The 14911-nt window shown below is 34.6% G+C and overlaps 2 protein-coding genes across 2 annotated transcripts; one reads left to right on the plus strand and one right to left on the minus strand.

The window, feature by feature from the left end:
* Positions 1-1668: 1668 nt before the first annotated feature.
* LOC107569632 (ras-related protein Rab-12-like) lies at positions 1669-5760 on the minus strand. Its single transcript, XM_016255749.1, has 4 exons — positions 4705-5760; positions 4496-4585; positions 2896-3000; positions 1669-1991 (listed from the first exon to the last, which is right to left on the minus strand). The coding sequence occupies exons 1-4, from the start codon at positions 4858-4860 to the stop codon at positions 1884-1886; spliced, it is 459 nt and encodes a 152-aa protein (XP_016111235.1). The 5' UTR covers positions 4861-5760; the 3' UTR covers positions 1669-1883.
* A 4086-nt stretch (positions 5761-9846) lies between these two features.
* Positions 9847-14016, plus strand: LOC107569637 (gamma-soluble NSF attachment protein-like). Its single transcript, XM_016255755.1, has 8 exons — positions 9847-9957; positions 11930-11997; positions 12094-12178; positions 12996-13013; positions 13212-13242; positions 13329-13438; positions 13550-13616; positions 13689-14016. Exons 1-8 carry the CDS (start codon positions 9902-9904, stop codon positions 13776-13778), a joined length of 525 nt encoding a protein of 174 aa, XP_016111241.1. The 5' UTR covers positions 9847-9901; the 3' UTR covers positions 13779-14016.
* The last annotated feature ends 895 nt before the right edge of the window (positions 14017-14911 follow it).

Genomic DNA, 14911 nt, shown 5'->3' on the forward strand with positions numbered 1-14911 from the left:
ATTAGAATAATATTTTTAAAAAAAAGCTGTTTTCACCTCAGCAACAGTCAAACATTAGTTCCTCAAAAAACAAGACACAAGATTGGTTATTTAATACTACACTGGTTTCGGACGAGAATATTAATGCATTACAAAAAACATAAACACACCGCCACTACACACGTAAACCATCTTTCTATTAGTTGACATACGCTGACTCTCATTAAACCTTTCCAAAATATTTAACCCCAAGATATATATATATGAAACCAAAGTCTATTGTTTGGATTATGACTTTATTTTCATGAAAATTAAGCATATTTCCACCCATATCACTGTAATGAGAGAGAAAATGATGCATTAGATTTATTTATAAAAAGAGGAAAATAAAAAAATGTGTTAATATTTGTTGTTGTACTGCCATTAATTAAGTTTTTTTTTTTTTTTCACATTACACCAATTGTCATAGAAATAATGGGAAACAACCCCAATTTCTTTAAGCAATATTTTTCTTATGATTTTGTGGCCAAAAATGACCTCAACATGTTTTCAGGAAATTCTTTCAGAATGATTTTTTTTGGTAGATGTCGTTCCAGACGCACAGTAACCCTGTCAGTCTTCTATATTTAAGGACAGTTTTTATAAAAAATGCATCATATTCCCATAAACTCACACAGAACCTGTTGCTACTGCATATCTGATTCAGCTGAAACAGCCGTTCCCATCAAACACCTGTTATATTTTACTATATAACTATATCATTCTTACAGTCCTTCATCTACTGCAGGCAAATGGTTCAATTCACTGTAAATCCAGTGGAGTCAGTGGTTTGTCCAGGAACGCAGAAGCATAGTGATGTTAACTGAAGAGTGTTGTTAGGAACAAGTGTACTTATTCTTCCATCCGAGTATCAAAATCAAAGTCCCGTTTTACTCTCTCCACACAGAAATAGCCCTTTCGCCGAGAGCATTTCAGTTCTGCAATCCAGATCCAGCGAATAAAACAATGAACTCAGTCCGTGCGACACCCAATTATTCACCTTCCTTTATTCTACTCGAGTTAAATGACACCGAAAAAGAACTAGGAAGCAACAAAACTCTGCTGCTAAATGATAAGGTTCATCTTCTCTACACAGGTCCTTCACTAACGTCCAGCATTTCAGCTGCTCGTAAACTAGCTACAAATGGACTGTAGTGCAAAACACAACGGATGACACAAAATCCACCTCAAAAACAGTAACACTGATAGAACGTAAGGCATAAAGACAACCCAACCACGCTGGCCATTAATAATAAGCCGAACGAACCACCTCATAAACACAGCCGACAGAAATGAATCACGCTTGGCATGAAATGTACATCCACTTTGCTTTTAATGCCAAAACAATTTGAAAAGAAGCTTCCTAATTTGAGACCGGGAACGTTTTCCGTAAGAAATCAGCCGTGAAAAGTGAAGAGAAGAGAAAGACAATTGTAGATTATCCGTCGTCCGATAGAAATGGAAGATTCTTGCTTCTACCGAGAATATATGACGATGTAAACTATAGGAATTGATGGGTTATGACATACGTTTGTACTCATTTCATGCATGTGACGCGTGTACATGTCGGACAAACGCAATCCTGTGCTTCCCAGAAATGAGGTAGTGCATGTACGGGCCGTCAAAAAGAAATGCATCTATGCGTGGGAGTGATGACACGGATGTTCTTTATTGGCATCTAGAGGTACCAAAATACGGAGTATGTTAAATTGCACAGTCTATGGTTTGTGAGGGATGATTATATTGACGATTATATATATATATCTTTCATCTTCTCTGGTAATGACAGGCCATCATCGGTATGGGCTGGTCACCCCTGGTGGCGGGAGTCTGTAACAGCATGTGTTGGGTTATAGAACCGAGTCTCAACAGCAGCGCATGCGAGGTGGAGGCAGCTCTGGTGGGATTTCGGGTTCGGGCTGAAGGGACAGGACACTGTTGGACAGCTCCTTACTGGGGACTTCAAGAGGCATCTGGGGAAAGACAACATTTACAGACTCTTTAAAGAATGACTGATGTGCATTGAACACAAAAATGGTCAATTCTTGCTCAAAAGAGATTTAGGAGAATTAGGGCTGCACGATGAATCAAAATAAGTCTGAAATGCATGCTGCAAGTTAGGATTGCATTTGGGAACGCAACAAGCGCCAGCCATCTTCCCAAACTTGCTTATAAACTAGATGCTGTCAACAAAAGAGACGCTTTAGGCTCCCTATGGGTTTCTGTCAAAATTAAAGCTCAACATTTGAAAATGAAGAAATTAAGAAATATATTGCAATATTACAGTTGTGTGTGTGATGTAGTCAAATGTTTTTTTCTACTTCGTTCCTCATCCCATAGCAAACTGAACCAATAATGAATTAAGGAAATACACACATAATAAAAAAATTGAATATAATAAATACAATAAACTATCAAGAAATATGATAAACATTTTTTTATAAAAAAAAATATACAACTACACTATATATACTTTGTTTTACTGTCAAATGAAATTGTTATTACTGTATAATTTCTCTTAAATACCTGACTTTTTTTTACAGTAAAATATTATAATATTTAGTTTATTATTTAGAAATGACTATTTATTCACAAAATTAACTTAAAATCACTTTTTTTTTCACCATGATTTAAAATCATGAAATCAATTTAAAATCAAAATCATATTTTTTACCCCCAAATAATGCAGGCCTAATGGGAATCATAATAAACTGAAACTTCTAAGAAAGAAATGATAAATAATTACTGCACTGGCAAAGTTTATGTTGTCAAATCTTCAAAAGAGGTTTTTGTTTAATGCACTTATGTAAACAATCTCAAAAAACATTTTGATGAACAAAGAATTTGTTGAAACCATAACAAAGCAGCTCCACTTACCTTACTCAAAATGTCATCAACTAGTTTAAGGAATATCTCATCCACATTAAAGTTATCCTTGGCACTGGCCTCACAGAAACGCATCCCTGATATCCGTGAAGCAAACTGCCAGACATGAAGACATTTATTTCAGTGCTATAGTGCTTCTGAATGGGTTAAATATTCAAATAATTCAATATTTAGTACATTTCTAATGCAATCAGCTGACTTAGGTTCTTTATTCTCCTTAATGGTAACACTCCAAACTATTGCAGAGCTTGTATGAGATGTACGGACTGCTTTTATGATACTCAGATCAAGTAAATAACAATGTCTGGGTGAACCATTCCTGTAAAGTGTGCTTTCACTAGTCCTGTTAGCTTTAGTCTCAGTGGGTTTGGGAAGGTTGAAGGAGGCATTATTCAAAGCATTCAAGGAATCTCTTTGTGGAGGTCTCAGGCAGAATAATGTCCCTGTGTCCAGGGCTTTGGACGGACTGAAAGACTCGTAAACACAGCATTGTCCTCCACTGAACTCAAGGTAAACCTGAGACAGCTTTATACAGCTGAATTTGAAGTTAATTCAGGCTATAATAAAGTTCTAATAGCAAATAATAAAAAGGCATAATAACATCACTCATATTAATATATTTAATCATATTTGCTGAACAAATTCTGAGGAGCTGGATCCAAAAATAGTGCCTGTTTTGCTCATGTAAAATTCTCTGACACTCAATGCATTTGAACATATTTTTCCACTCCTTTACAGATTGTAAGTTAAGTTATACATTTTGAATACCTCTTTTTGTCATTAAAATCAAAATGTCTGCTATTTGATTGCTTTAGTTATTTTGATAAGTGCATTATATACAGTATATAATTTCAAAATATTGGAAATGTTGCCTTAGCAATTAACTGAAATAAATTATTTGAAGTACCAAAATGACAAAAGCACCTAACAAAACTACTCAAATTTAAACTAAAATTTAGTAATAAAGTTTTTATTACTTTTTATAACTCGGCATCTTCGCGGATGACGTATGAGTTCAGCGTTGCGCATGCGCCGCTCAGAAGTGACGCAGGGGAGAGATCAAAACAAAACACAATGCATGCAACACCCGCTGAGTGGCATTAAACTGCTTGAAAGATCAAAGACAATTTTTTATATAACTCCGACTGGATTCGTCTGAAAGAAGAAAGTCATATACACCTAGGATGACTTGAGGGTGAGTAATTTGTGGGCTAATTTTCATTTTTGGGTGAACTAACCCTTTAAGTTATATTAAGTTAAGAAATATTTTTAAAAAGGAAGAACCTTTTATATAGAAACCTATATAGAACCTTATTTATAGAAAAAAGTAATTAGCTAGCAACATTGTTATTGCTAACTAAAACTGAAACTATTAAAAGTAATTTTCAGTAATCAAAACAAAGTGCTAAAATTACTAAAATAAAAATATATAAAAAATGGCAAAATTACTCAAATAAAAACATTTTAAAAAGTATTTATTATATATTATGTTTATTTATAATTTATTAATATGTATTTATTAATATAACTATAAACAAATAATAAATATTATAATGGTATATAAACAATACTACAATAACACTGCTCTCACCCTCTCAGCTTGTTGTCGTGAGATGGCGCGATCAGACTCACAGTCCAGTTTGTTACCAACCAATAGGAGCTCAGCATCCTCTGATGCGTACTGCACAGAAGCAAAACAACACATTAGTAAAAACCATTCTCTTAGTGTGGATATATAGATATTAGATATAAAGTAGATAGATAATAGATAAGTAATCAGTGTTTTAGTTGTTTGAGCACCTTGTCTATCATCTTCATCCATTTAGGCAGGTCTTCAAAGGTTTCCTGCTTGGTGATGTCGTACACCAGCACGATGCCTTTCGCGCCGCGGTAATACGCTGAAGTGATGCTGTTAAACCTCTCCTGACCTGCTGTGTCCCTGCAATCAGTCAACATTATTAGACTTGCATGACATTCAGAGTGGGGAATAAATCATATCTTTGACTATAAGAGAAAGACAATGGATTTATCAGTGAAAAGTGTCTCTACAATCACAGACGGCTGGAAGGGAGGGATGGAAAAAGTAAGAGGGGTTTGCGACTTCAGCTGAAACAGAAAGTAAATTTTTGTATCAATTTAATAAAAGATTACAAAGACAAACATAACATGCACCAATGAATCATTCCCAATAAAAACAAGAAGATGCGTTATCGACTTGATCAGATCATTTGCTTTGCCAATAATTTCATGAAACATTCTTTCATCAACAATCTTGATTCAAAGGAAAAAGGTTCATTTTGAACATCACGGCACATGATAGACATTCATTTCCTCATTTTTACTGTACCTTATTCACCCTAGCTGGCTGCATTTTTCCAAAACAGGATATGATGTCATAAAGAGGACCGGTGAGGCGTCACATGTCAATGAGCAGTTAAGACGGACAGTGAAGGACAGCCATGGATGCTGGGTAGCTGGATGTGAGCCGACATGTGTTACAGACGTTCAAAAGCAGACATCTGCAGAAGTGTGGTGTGAGAGAAGCCGGCGAATTTCAGGGTCAAAGGAAATAATAATAATGATAAAGTGGGTGGAGAGGTGATGGGAGGTTAGTATTCGTTTATGATTGGTTGGAAAATGACTGAACCAGACACCACTGGAACAATAAAGTTAGAATCATTAGTTTACAGACTCTACCACACTGAAGAGAAAAGAACTAGAGCTGTCCATGATTAGCGTAATAATTTAATAGACTATTCTAATCCATTGGTTATTAATCAATTTTGTGATATCACTTGACTTAAGATAATCGCAACGAGAAAGAGTAGCATCTGTATTTTCTATAAGCACCACATTATTAGTATGAATAGTAAATTCAACAAATTAAACTTATACTAAACAGCCTAAATGATGACGTAAAATGTAGATACATTTCTATTTTTAAATTATTAGGAGTCTGCCACATGTCATTTGCAGTATTCATTTTAAAACACAATCAAAAATATCGCAACAGAACAGAATAAATTAAAGTGTATCTGAATAGAACTCCATAGAATAGAAGCAAACAGAATAGAACACATCAGGCCCAAATTAAATCAAACGAAACAGAAACGAGTAGAATCTAATAGAATATAACAGAGACAAATCAAATGAATCAGAATAGAATAAAAGCAACAATGGAAGCTTGTTTCCGCCACAAATATCAAAAAGGTAATTGCGACTTTTTATCTCTCAGTTCTGACATTTTTTCTTGCAATTCTGAGAAAAAAAAAAGAAAGAAATGTGCAATTCTGAGAATTAAGGTCCAAATGTATTTATTCACCTGTTATATATATTTTTTTGTTATTCCATGGCAGAAACAGAAAAAAAAAAACAGAATTGCGAGATGCAAACTCAGAATTCAGAAGAAAATTTTTTTTTAAAGTCCAAATTCTGAGTTTCTGGCTATTCTGGGATATTGGGTTATGCAGCTAATCTGATGTGAAGGCCTGTCATGAGTGAGTGAAAACCTTGCCGTATCAGTTTTCACATGAGCGCTGGTCCAGACATCAATACACCATTTATGCATTGCATAAAAATCACTGATTTTGTATCAAAAGGTTTTAAAATTTAAATGAGTGTTTTCTAAACGCGTCGTTCATCACATGACTGATGCAGATTGATTCAGAGCTTGGCAGATCTCTTGTGTAATTACATTATAGAAGCACGAGAATGTGGGATGAAAACGGTTTAGACCCAGATGCAAACTCACATTCATGTTAACATCAAACTCTTTTAAATCTTTTGAATTGTTTGCATCCGTCTGTGTGATGAAAATACAACGGTGTGATAATTATTAGGAAAATGTTCTCTTGATTTACGTGGTCACAGGCCCAGATTGTGGTTTTCTAACATCTTGCTGAAACGTTTCTATTGACACTGTCAGGACCAAAACTCAAAGACCAGGGGTGCGTTTCCCAAAAGCAACTATGGTCGCAAGTTGAATCGTTACCAAAAGAGTTCACTGGAACTTGTGACCATAGTTAGCTAATGATGCTTTTGGGAAATGCACTCCAGACTGACACCTCTGAGGTGTTGTTGTGTTCTCCTGTTACAGTGGTCATTATATTACTGCAACTGTTTATGTTAGAAGGTAAATACATTTTTTGACTTTGATTTTTTAAAATCTAAATTAAAATATCCTTAACAAAAACACAAGTTCACTAAGCACAGTTTACTAATTATGTATATGAAAACTTATCAAATTATTTATAATTATCTACTATATATACACACAATATTGTGAAATATTATTACAATTCAAAATGCATTTAAATATATTTTGACATTTAAAAAAACGTTACACCCACATATACATATGTATACACATAGGCCTGTCGCAATAATCAATATATCGACTTATTGCGCAATACATGTACATGACCTCAATAATTTTTGGTGACGTAATATATCGCCCATTATATTTACTTAAAAATTAATGTCACCATGTTTTGTACATTCCACTTGCGCCTGTGTCTTTTGCAGCTTCTCGTACATAACGTGGTCTAGTTCAAATTTAAAAAATGCTTCTACAAAAAAAGTTTCATCTGCAGATATGGTCTTGTTTAGGGATCTGTGTCTTTGTGCATACGGACATCTGACTGCTAAGTAGTGATTGTGTTTTTCAGCAATAGTGTGCACGCTTAATTTACGGAGAAAAGAAGGTCCGGGAAAAATCTGTAGATGGAAAAATCTCCATACAAGTTCTTTGCGCAGTTTTCTTTTTTTCTACTTGTTACTTTGCACTTTTTGTTAGAAAATGTTTATTTACTATTTATTCAGGTATCTAATATTTTGATACTTAATTTCCATGATCTAAATATTCTTAAAAATTAAACGTTTGTTGTCATTTGGAAGTGTGTAGGCCTCCTTGCATTATTATGCTGTTACATTATGATTATATATTCAGTGGCATAAAATGGTCTTTAAAATGACAATAATATCGCTTATCGCAATTATTTCTGGGGCAATATTTCGCACAACAAAAAGTTATCGTGACAGGCCTATATACACACATGGTCAGAATTGTTGGTACCCTTGGTAAATATGATCAAAGAATGCTATGAAAATAAATCTGCTTTGTTAATCCTTTTTATCTTTTATTTTAAAAAATGCACAAAAATCTAACCTTTCATTGGAGAATCATATATATATATATATGATATATTTCACCTCATTTTAAATTCTTATTCTGCAATGAAAGGTTAGATTTTTGTGCATTTTTTAAAATAAAAGATCAAAAAGATTAACAATGCAGATTTATTTTCACAGCCTTCTTTGATCATATGGGTACCAACAATTCTGACCGTGTGTGTGTGTGTGTGTGTGTGTATATATATAATAACCATCTATGTTTTACTAAACATTTTACTTTTACTAAATAACCATTGTCCATTGATTTTTCAATTGACAATAACTATCCATCTAAGTGTCAAGAATTACAAACCATCTAAAGTTTACAAATTAATCACAGTTAACCATCTACGCCTACCAAACTTGAAATAATTATTAATCTACACTAGTAAACTAGTATGTACAGGTATTTATCTTTAATAGCCATCTATGGTTTACTAAATATCCATTGTTAACTACCTGTGGAATATAAAACTTTTCTAAAACACTAATATCCATCTAATAGCCAACTGCTAACCATCAATAGTCTACAAATGAATCTCAGTCGACTATCTACGCTTTCCAAACCGAGCATAATTTTTCATCTATACTAAACTAGTATGTAACGATAGTTAGCGAATCTTTAATAACCATCTATGGTTTACTAAGTACACACTGATAAAGTTTATATATATTTTAGTTACATAGCTATTCCATACTAACTAGCTGCGGTTGTTTAATTACATTATTGAGATTATTAATTATCCATACTTCACCATCTATAGTTGTCTTATCACTGTTAACTGTATATGCTGTACTCATTATCTATGAGTACAGCATATACAAACACAATGATGTGGAATGTATTGTTATAATAACTAAGCAGAAATAAAGCAGATACTAGTAAACAAACAAACTGACAGTCGTCGTCGTTGTTGTTGTTGTTGTTGTTGACCCTCCAGACTGACAGCTTCAACTTTCTCTCTCTGTCAGTTTGTCTTACCCACAGTGGACTTGCACGCCTCGCAGAAGGTGTCATCCGTGAATCTCTCCATCAGGCTGGTCTTTCCCACTCCACGGGAGCCGATGATGATCACCTGCAGTTTATAATCAGCGGCTCTCGGCGGCATCTTCCTGCGGCGCTGCGACGCTCCCACAGCGGGCGAGCCACCGCCGGCCCTCCGCTGGACACCGAACCCCGACTCCATCCACCACTAACAGCCGGTCCACATCTGCCACACGGCCAGTCCGCTTCAAACACGCCCGCGCATCACGGAGGGAAACTTTACTCAACTTTAAAGCGGCTTTTCTGGAGAGTTTCTCAAAGTTTTCAATCTCCTCAGTCAGTCAGCCAGTTGTTGTCCTGCGCTGGGAATACGAGAGCGACCGTGACGTCACCGCCACTTCCGGTTCCGACGCGTTCCAAAGGAAGAGCGGAGCAAACTTCCTTTTAGAATAAACACACTTGGAAGATTATCCATTATAAATATATGTCAGATGTCGAAAATAAATAGCAGAAATCTGTCACCTTTTCAACAGGTTTTTTTCTGTTTGTTTTTACCGTGACGTCACCGCCACTTCCGGTTCCGACGCGTTCCAAAGGAAGAGCGGAGCAAACTTCCTTTTAGAATAAACACACTTGGAAGATTATCCATTATAAATATTATATGTCAGATGTCGAAAATAAATAGCAGACATCTGTCACCTTTTCAATAGGTTTTTTTCTGTTTGTTTTTACTAAAAAGCATACTAATACTTGTTTCAGTTTTTCATAACCATTTCTTACTTCCTCCTCATCCTCATCCTCGGGTCTGCTGTGTCCTCTTCATCCGCGAAACCGAGAGCCATGGCCGCGCAGAAGATCAACGAGGCGCACGAGCACATCGCCAAAGCCGAGAAATGGTGAGATATGAAAAATAATCTCCTACAGAACAGAGCTCATGCATTCGCAGTTCGCACACAAACACCGACTTACGATCGGCCTGCTGTCGCTGTCAGTCACCCTGTCACTAATCCTGCTGCATAACCGGGTGCATGTTGCTTTTAACTCGTGTATCGGTGCAGTCATGTCCAAACGATTAAGCGAGATGCCGAAGGATCCTGATGCGAGTTCATTATAATGTTACACAGCGAGACTGATTGCGTAATCGCGCGTGCAGTGATAGAGGTTACCTTGGCGACAGCTGCAGTGGTCCTGATGTGGTCATTATTAGGAGGCTTCTACTGATGATGTGGGCCATTCCTGAAATCCAGTGCATGTTCATGTGCTCATCAGGGGCAAGTTGTCACAGGCTACACGTCTCAGTAAACAGAAGATTTTGTGTCTAAAGTTCAATTACACGCGTGTGGCTTTGCATGTTGTTTTCAAACACCTAGTTCTTATATTGTGTGCCATTGTGCATTATTATGATATATTTTGTAATATGTGACCCTGGACCACAAAACAAGCGTCAACTTTTCTAAATTGAGATTTATACATCATCTGAAAGCGGAATAAATCAGCTTTCCATTGATGTGTGGTTTGTTAGGATAGGACACGATTCGGCTGAGATACAGCTATTTGAAAATCTGGAATCTGAGGGAGCAAAAAAATCTAAATATTGAAAAAAAAATAATCTTTAAAGTTGTCCAAATGAAGTGCTTAGCAATGCATATTACTAATCAAAAATGAAGTTTTGATATATTTACGGTAGGAAATTTACTAAATATCTTTATGGAACATGATCTTTACTTAATATCCTAATGATTTTTGGCATAAAAGAAAAATCTATCATTTTGACCCATACAATGTATTGTTGGCTATTGCTACAAATATACCCCAGCGACTCAACACTGCTTTTGTGCTGCAGGGTCATATATATATTACATTGTGGAAGAGAAGCACACTTTAGCATACTTTTAAAAATAGTACTTTAGTGTCAACTGAAAGAAATATCTTTATGGAACATGATCTTTACTTAATATCCTAATGATTTTTGGCATAAAAGAAAAATCTATCATTTTGACCCATACAATGTATTGTTGGCTATTGCTACAAATATACCCCAGCGACTCAACACTGCTTTTGTGCTCCAGGGTCACATATATATGTTACATTGTGGAAGAGAAGCACACTTTAGCATACTTTTAAAAATAGTACTTTAGTGTCAACTGAAATTAATGTTCCCATATACACTTAGCTGTATGTTATTAAATGAAAATGCATTATAGCTTATATTTATATTAAATGCAACTTAAGAGTGCTGTTTTGACCCATTTAAGTAGGACTTAAGTACATCTGTATATGTAATTTAATAATTAATTCTATAGTCTTTAAAATATTTTGAAAGTGTACTGCAGAATCTACCGAGAAGCATTTATGGTAAACTAAATTATATTTTGATGCCATTTCTATTGAAACTTGTATGTTGTGTATTTAAATATACATTTTAATTCCACATCTACAATGATAAAGTTGCAGTTTAGTAGGCTTAAAATCTATTTACTTTAAACATAATATCTAATAACACACTACAGTTCAAATAATTATCAAGTCCTTTACATGATTTTTGCTAAATAAGTGTACATCTTTAAAGCATGACAAGAGATTATTTAAATAATTTAAAAATGTACTTTAAATGTGACATTACTGTCAAATTAATCAGTCAAAGTGCATTTTTAAAAGTGCACATGTTAAGCAATATGAAAGTTTCTTTCGTTTAAGTGGCCTTTTATTTTATTATCATTAAATTACCTGCAAGTATACCATTTTTTAAAATATACTTTTAATATTTGAAGTACACTGAGTGTACACTCAATACATTTAAGCACACTTCTTTTTCGCAAGGGTTGGGATACTAGTGAACACATACGATATTTGTTTTACTTTATGCAGCTTGAAGACCAGCATGACCAAGTGGAAACCTGATTATGATGAAGCCGCTTCAGAGATGGCAAAAGCAGGTGATGTAAACCTTACGTCTTGCACTGATGTTATTGATGAAGGTCATTATGTAGTGAAACAGGACCATAACATGATGTCTGTTGGTGCTCTATCAGCTGTGGCTTTCAAAAACGCCAAACAGTTTGAACAAGCGAAGGATGCGTACCTGAAGGAGGCCGAGTACCACACAGACAACAAAGCGTATCCTTCTCCTGCACATCAGACTCTGGTTACTAGACAGAAGAAGAAAAAGTTAATTTAACAAACAAAACGAATTAATGTGCAGAAGAGCATACACCACAGAGATTTACAGTATCTGATTTTATTTTTATGCTGATAAAATGATACGGCACTGTATGATTTATTCACCTTAATGTCAACTCTTGTAAATATTGGCTAAAATTTATAGGGAGAATGTGCCATATATATGCACAATACTGTCAAACATTTGGGGTCAGTAAGATTGATTGATTATTGGAAAGAAATTATTCCTTTTATTCAGCAAGGGTCCATTAAATTGATCAAAAGTAGCAGTAAAGACAATTATAGATTTATTTTTCAAATAAATGCTGTTCTTTTGAACTTTATATTCATCGAATAATCCTGAGAAGAAGAAAAAAATCACATTTTGCACAAAAATATGAAGCAGAACAACTGTTTTCAACGTTGCTAATAATCCGAAATGTTTCTTGAGCAGCAAATCGGCATATTAGAATGATTTCTGAAGATCATGTGACACTGAAGACTGGAGGAATGATGCTGAAAATACAGCTGCGCATCACAGGAATAAATTACAAATCACGATATATTACAATAGAAACAGTTATTTTAAATTGTAATAATATTTCACAATATAACTATTTTACTGTATTTTGGATCAAATAAATGCAGCCTTGGTGAGCAGAAGAGACTTCTTTCTCAAACATTAAAAAATCCTGCCGACCCCAAACTTTTGGTTTTTGGTTTTTAGTTTAGTCTCTCATTTCGATACTCATATTTACTTAACTAAAATTCTCAGACTCTTCCATGCAGCAAAGTAAGTGACCATTCATGTTTCAAATAACTATTAGGCTACTCATTAACTCTAATCTATACATTTACTAAACTAATCTATAGTTGACCAATTTCCTTTAATAGTTCAATCATATTACTGTAGTTAATTGAACTATAGTTTTTTTTACTTCTACATCTGTACAATGTAACCCACGATAAAACACGCTTTTCCTCTTCTCAGAGCGTATGAACAGGCTGGCATGATGCTGAAGGTGAGTTGGTCATGCAGTGGTTGTTATGGATGGCCTGCAGGTTTGAGACGTGTGTGTGTGTGTGAGTGACTCTTCTACACCTGCAGGACATGAAGAAAATGCCTGAGGCCATTCAGCTGATCGAGAAGGCCAGCATCATGTACGTGGAGAACGGGACGTCTGGCACCGCTGGAATAGCCTTGGACAGAGCTGGGAAGTGAGTAAACAGATCGAAACTCTTTTCGAGAGGTTGCTTGTGTAGTTTCTTATGCGTAAACTAACTGTAATATGCATTACCGGTGTTAACTAGTGCCATCCACTTCTTCAGACTCATCGAGCCGATCGATCTGGAGAAAGCCGTGGACTTGTATCAGAAGGCCGCATCTGTGTTTGAGGTGAGGAAATGCAAACGTGAAATGATCGAAAATCATCCATAACCCATGTGAACTGGTTTGTGTTGTGTTCAGAATGAAGATCGTCTCAGACAGGCCGCAGAGCTTCTGGGAAAATCCTCCAGACTTCTGGTGAGACTGCGCAGGTGCGTCTTCAAGCATTAAACTGCCCACATTGTGATGATTTATTAAATGATGATTTGAAATGCTCCTGTCTCTTTAAAGCCCCGCCTTCCAAAAAGCCAAGTCTTCTCTGATTGGTCAGTCGACCCACGTTGTTGACTGGTCAGGCAATTAGGTTGTGTGTGTCCGAAATGTACCGCTCTTTACCATAATTGGCTTTCCAACAGTCCTTGTGGATGGGTCAAAACAGCAGTAGGCGGGCATTATGCAAATATGCACCATGGAATCATAGCTAAATCACAGAAATAATCACAGAAATAATGGCATAATTTAAAACTAATAAAAATGACAAAACACACTCTCAGAAAGCAGTCATTTAGCTCAGTATCAGGTAAAAAAAATGATATCAAAAAATATATTCAATTAAATTATATTAAATATTTGCTACTTAAATTTTATTAAAGTAAAATAAAAATAGAAATTAATCATAATAATTCATGTATAATTCATATATATATATATATATATATATATATATATATTAAAAGAAGTCTCTTAACGGTTACAATTTAAAACAACAGTTTTCTATTTTAATATATTGTATTAAATGTAATTTATTCCTGTGATGGCAATGCTGAATAGACGGTTCAAAAGAACAGCATTTATTCGAAATCTTAAGTAACACTAGAAAGGTCCATTGTGATCAATTTAATGCATCATTGCTGATTAAAAGTATTAATTTAATTATTCTTAAAAACCTTACATTTCTTTAAATATTTCATTAAATTCATTTCTAAAATTTTTGCTGACCCCAAACCTTTGAATAATAGTGTACACGCTAGTATATACATTTTTCAAGACCACTTATCATTGAAAATGAACATCTTTACAAAAATATTTAGCTTTCTTGTTATTTTATTATCGCTGAAATATATTTATACTTTGTTTACTTTTTGTAATACTTTGAATTAATTGTAATTTTAGCAATTTTGTTGTGTAGTTTTTATATCTTTTTTTAGTTTTAGCTTTTATTTTTTGGGTTAATTTAGTACTTTAGTACAAAAATGTAAAAAAAAATGTTTTATTTAGTACAACAATGTCTTTACAACTAGCTGAAATAAAATGTTAAAGTTGTTTTTTAATATATTTTATACATTGCTTATTTTAAGTAAGAT

This window comes from Sinocyclocheilus grahami, unplaced genomic scaffold, assembly GCF_001515645.1.
Source record: "Sinocyclocheilus grahami isolate Dianchi unplaced genomic scaffold, SAMN03320097.WGS_v1.1 scaffold1366.1, whole genome shotgun sequence".
NCBI classification, from domain to species: domain Eukaryota; kingdom Metazoa; phylum Chordata; class Actinopteri; order Cypriniformes; family Cyprinidae; genus Sinocyclocheilus; species Sinocyclocheilus grahami.

Bases quoted from the DNA above. Each gene is read 5' to 3' on its own strand.
- LOC107569632 (XM_016255749.1), bottom strand. From the start codon at position 4,860: ATGTTGACTGATTGCAGGGACACAGCAGGTCAGGAGAGGTTTAACAGC. The intron at 4,586-4,704 runs GTGCTCAAACAA...GCTTCTGTGCAG, and splicing joins GGATGAAGATGATAGACAAG to TACGCATCAGAGGATGCTGA. The intron at 3,001-4,495 runs GTGAGAGCAGTG...CATGTCTGGCAG, and splicing joins CACGACAACAAGCTGAGAGG to TTTGCTTCACGGATATCAGG.
- LOC107569637 (XM_016255755.1), top strand. From the start codon at position 9,902: ATGGCCGCGCAGAAGATCAACGAGGCGCACGAGCACATCGCCAAAGCC. The intron at 9,958-11,929 runs GTGAGATATGAA...TACTTTATGCAG, and splicing joins ATCGCCAAAGCCGAGAAATG to CTTGAAGACCAGCATGACCA. The intron at 13,617-13,688 runs GTGAGGAAATGC...TGTTGTGTTCAG, and splicing joins AGGCCGCATCTGTGTTTGAG to AATGAAGATCGTCTCAGACA.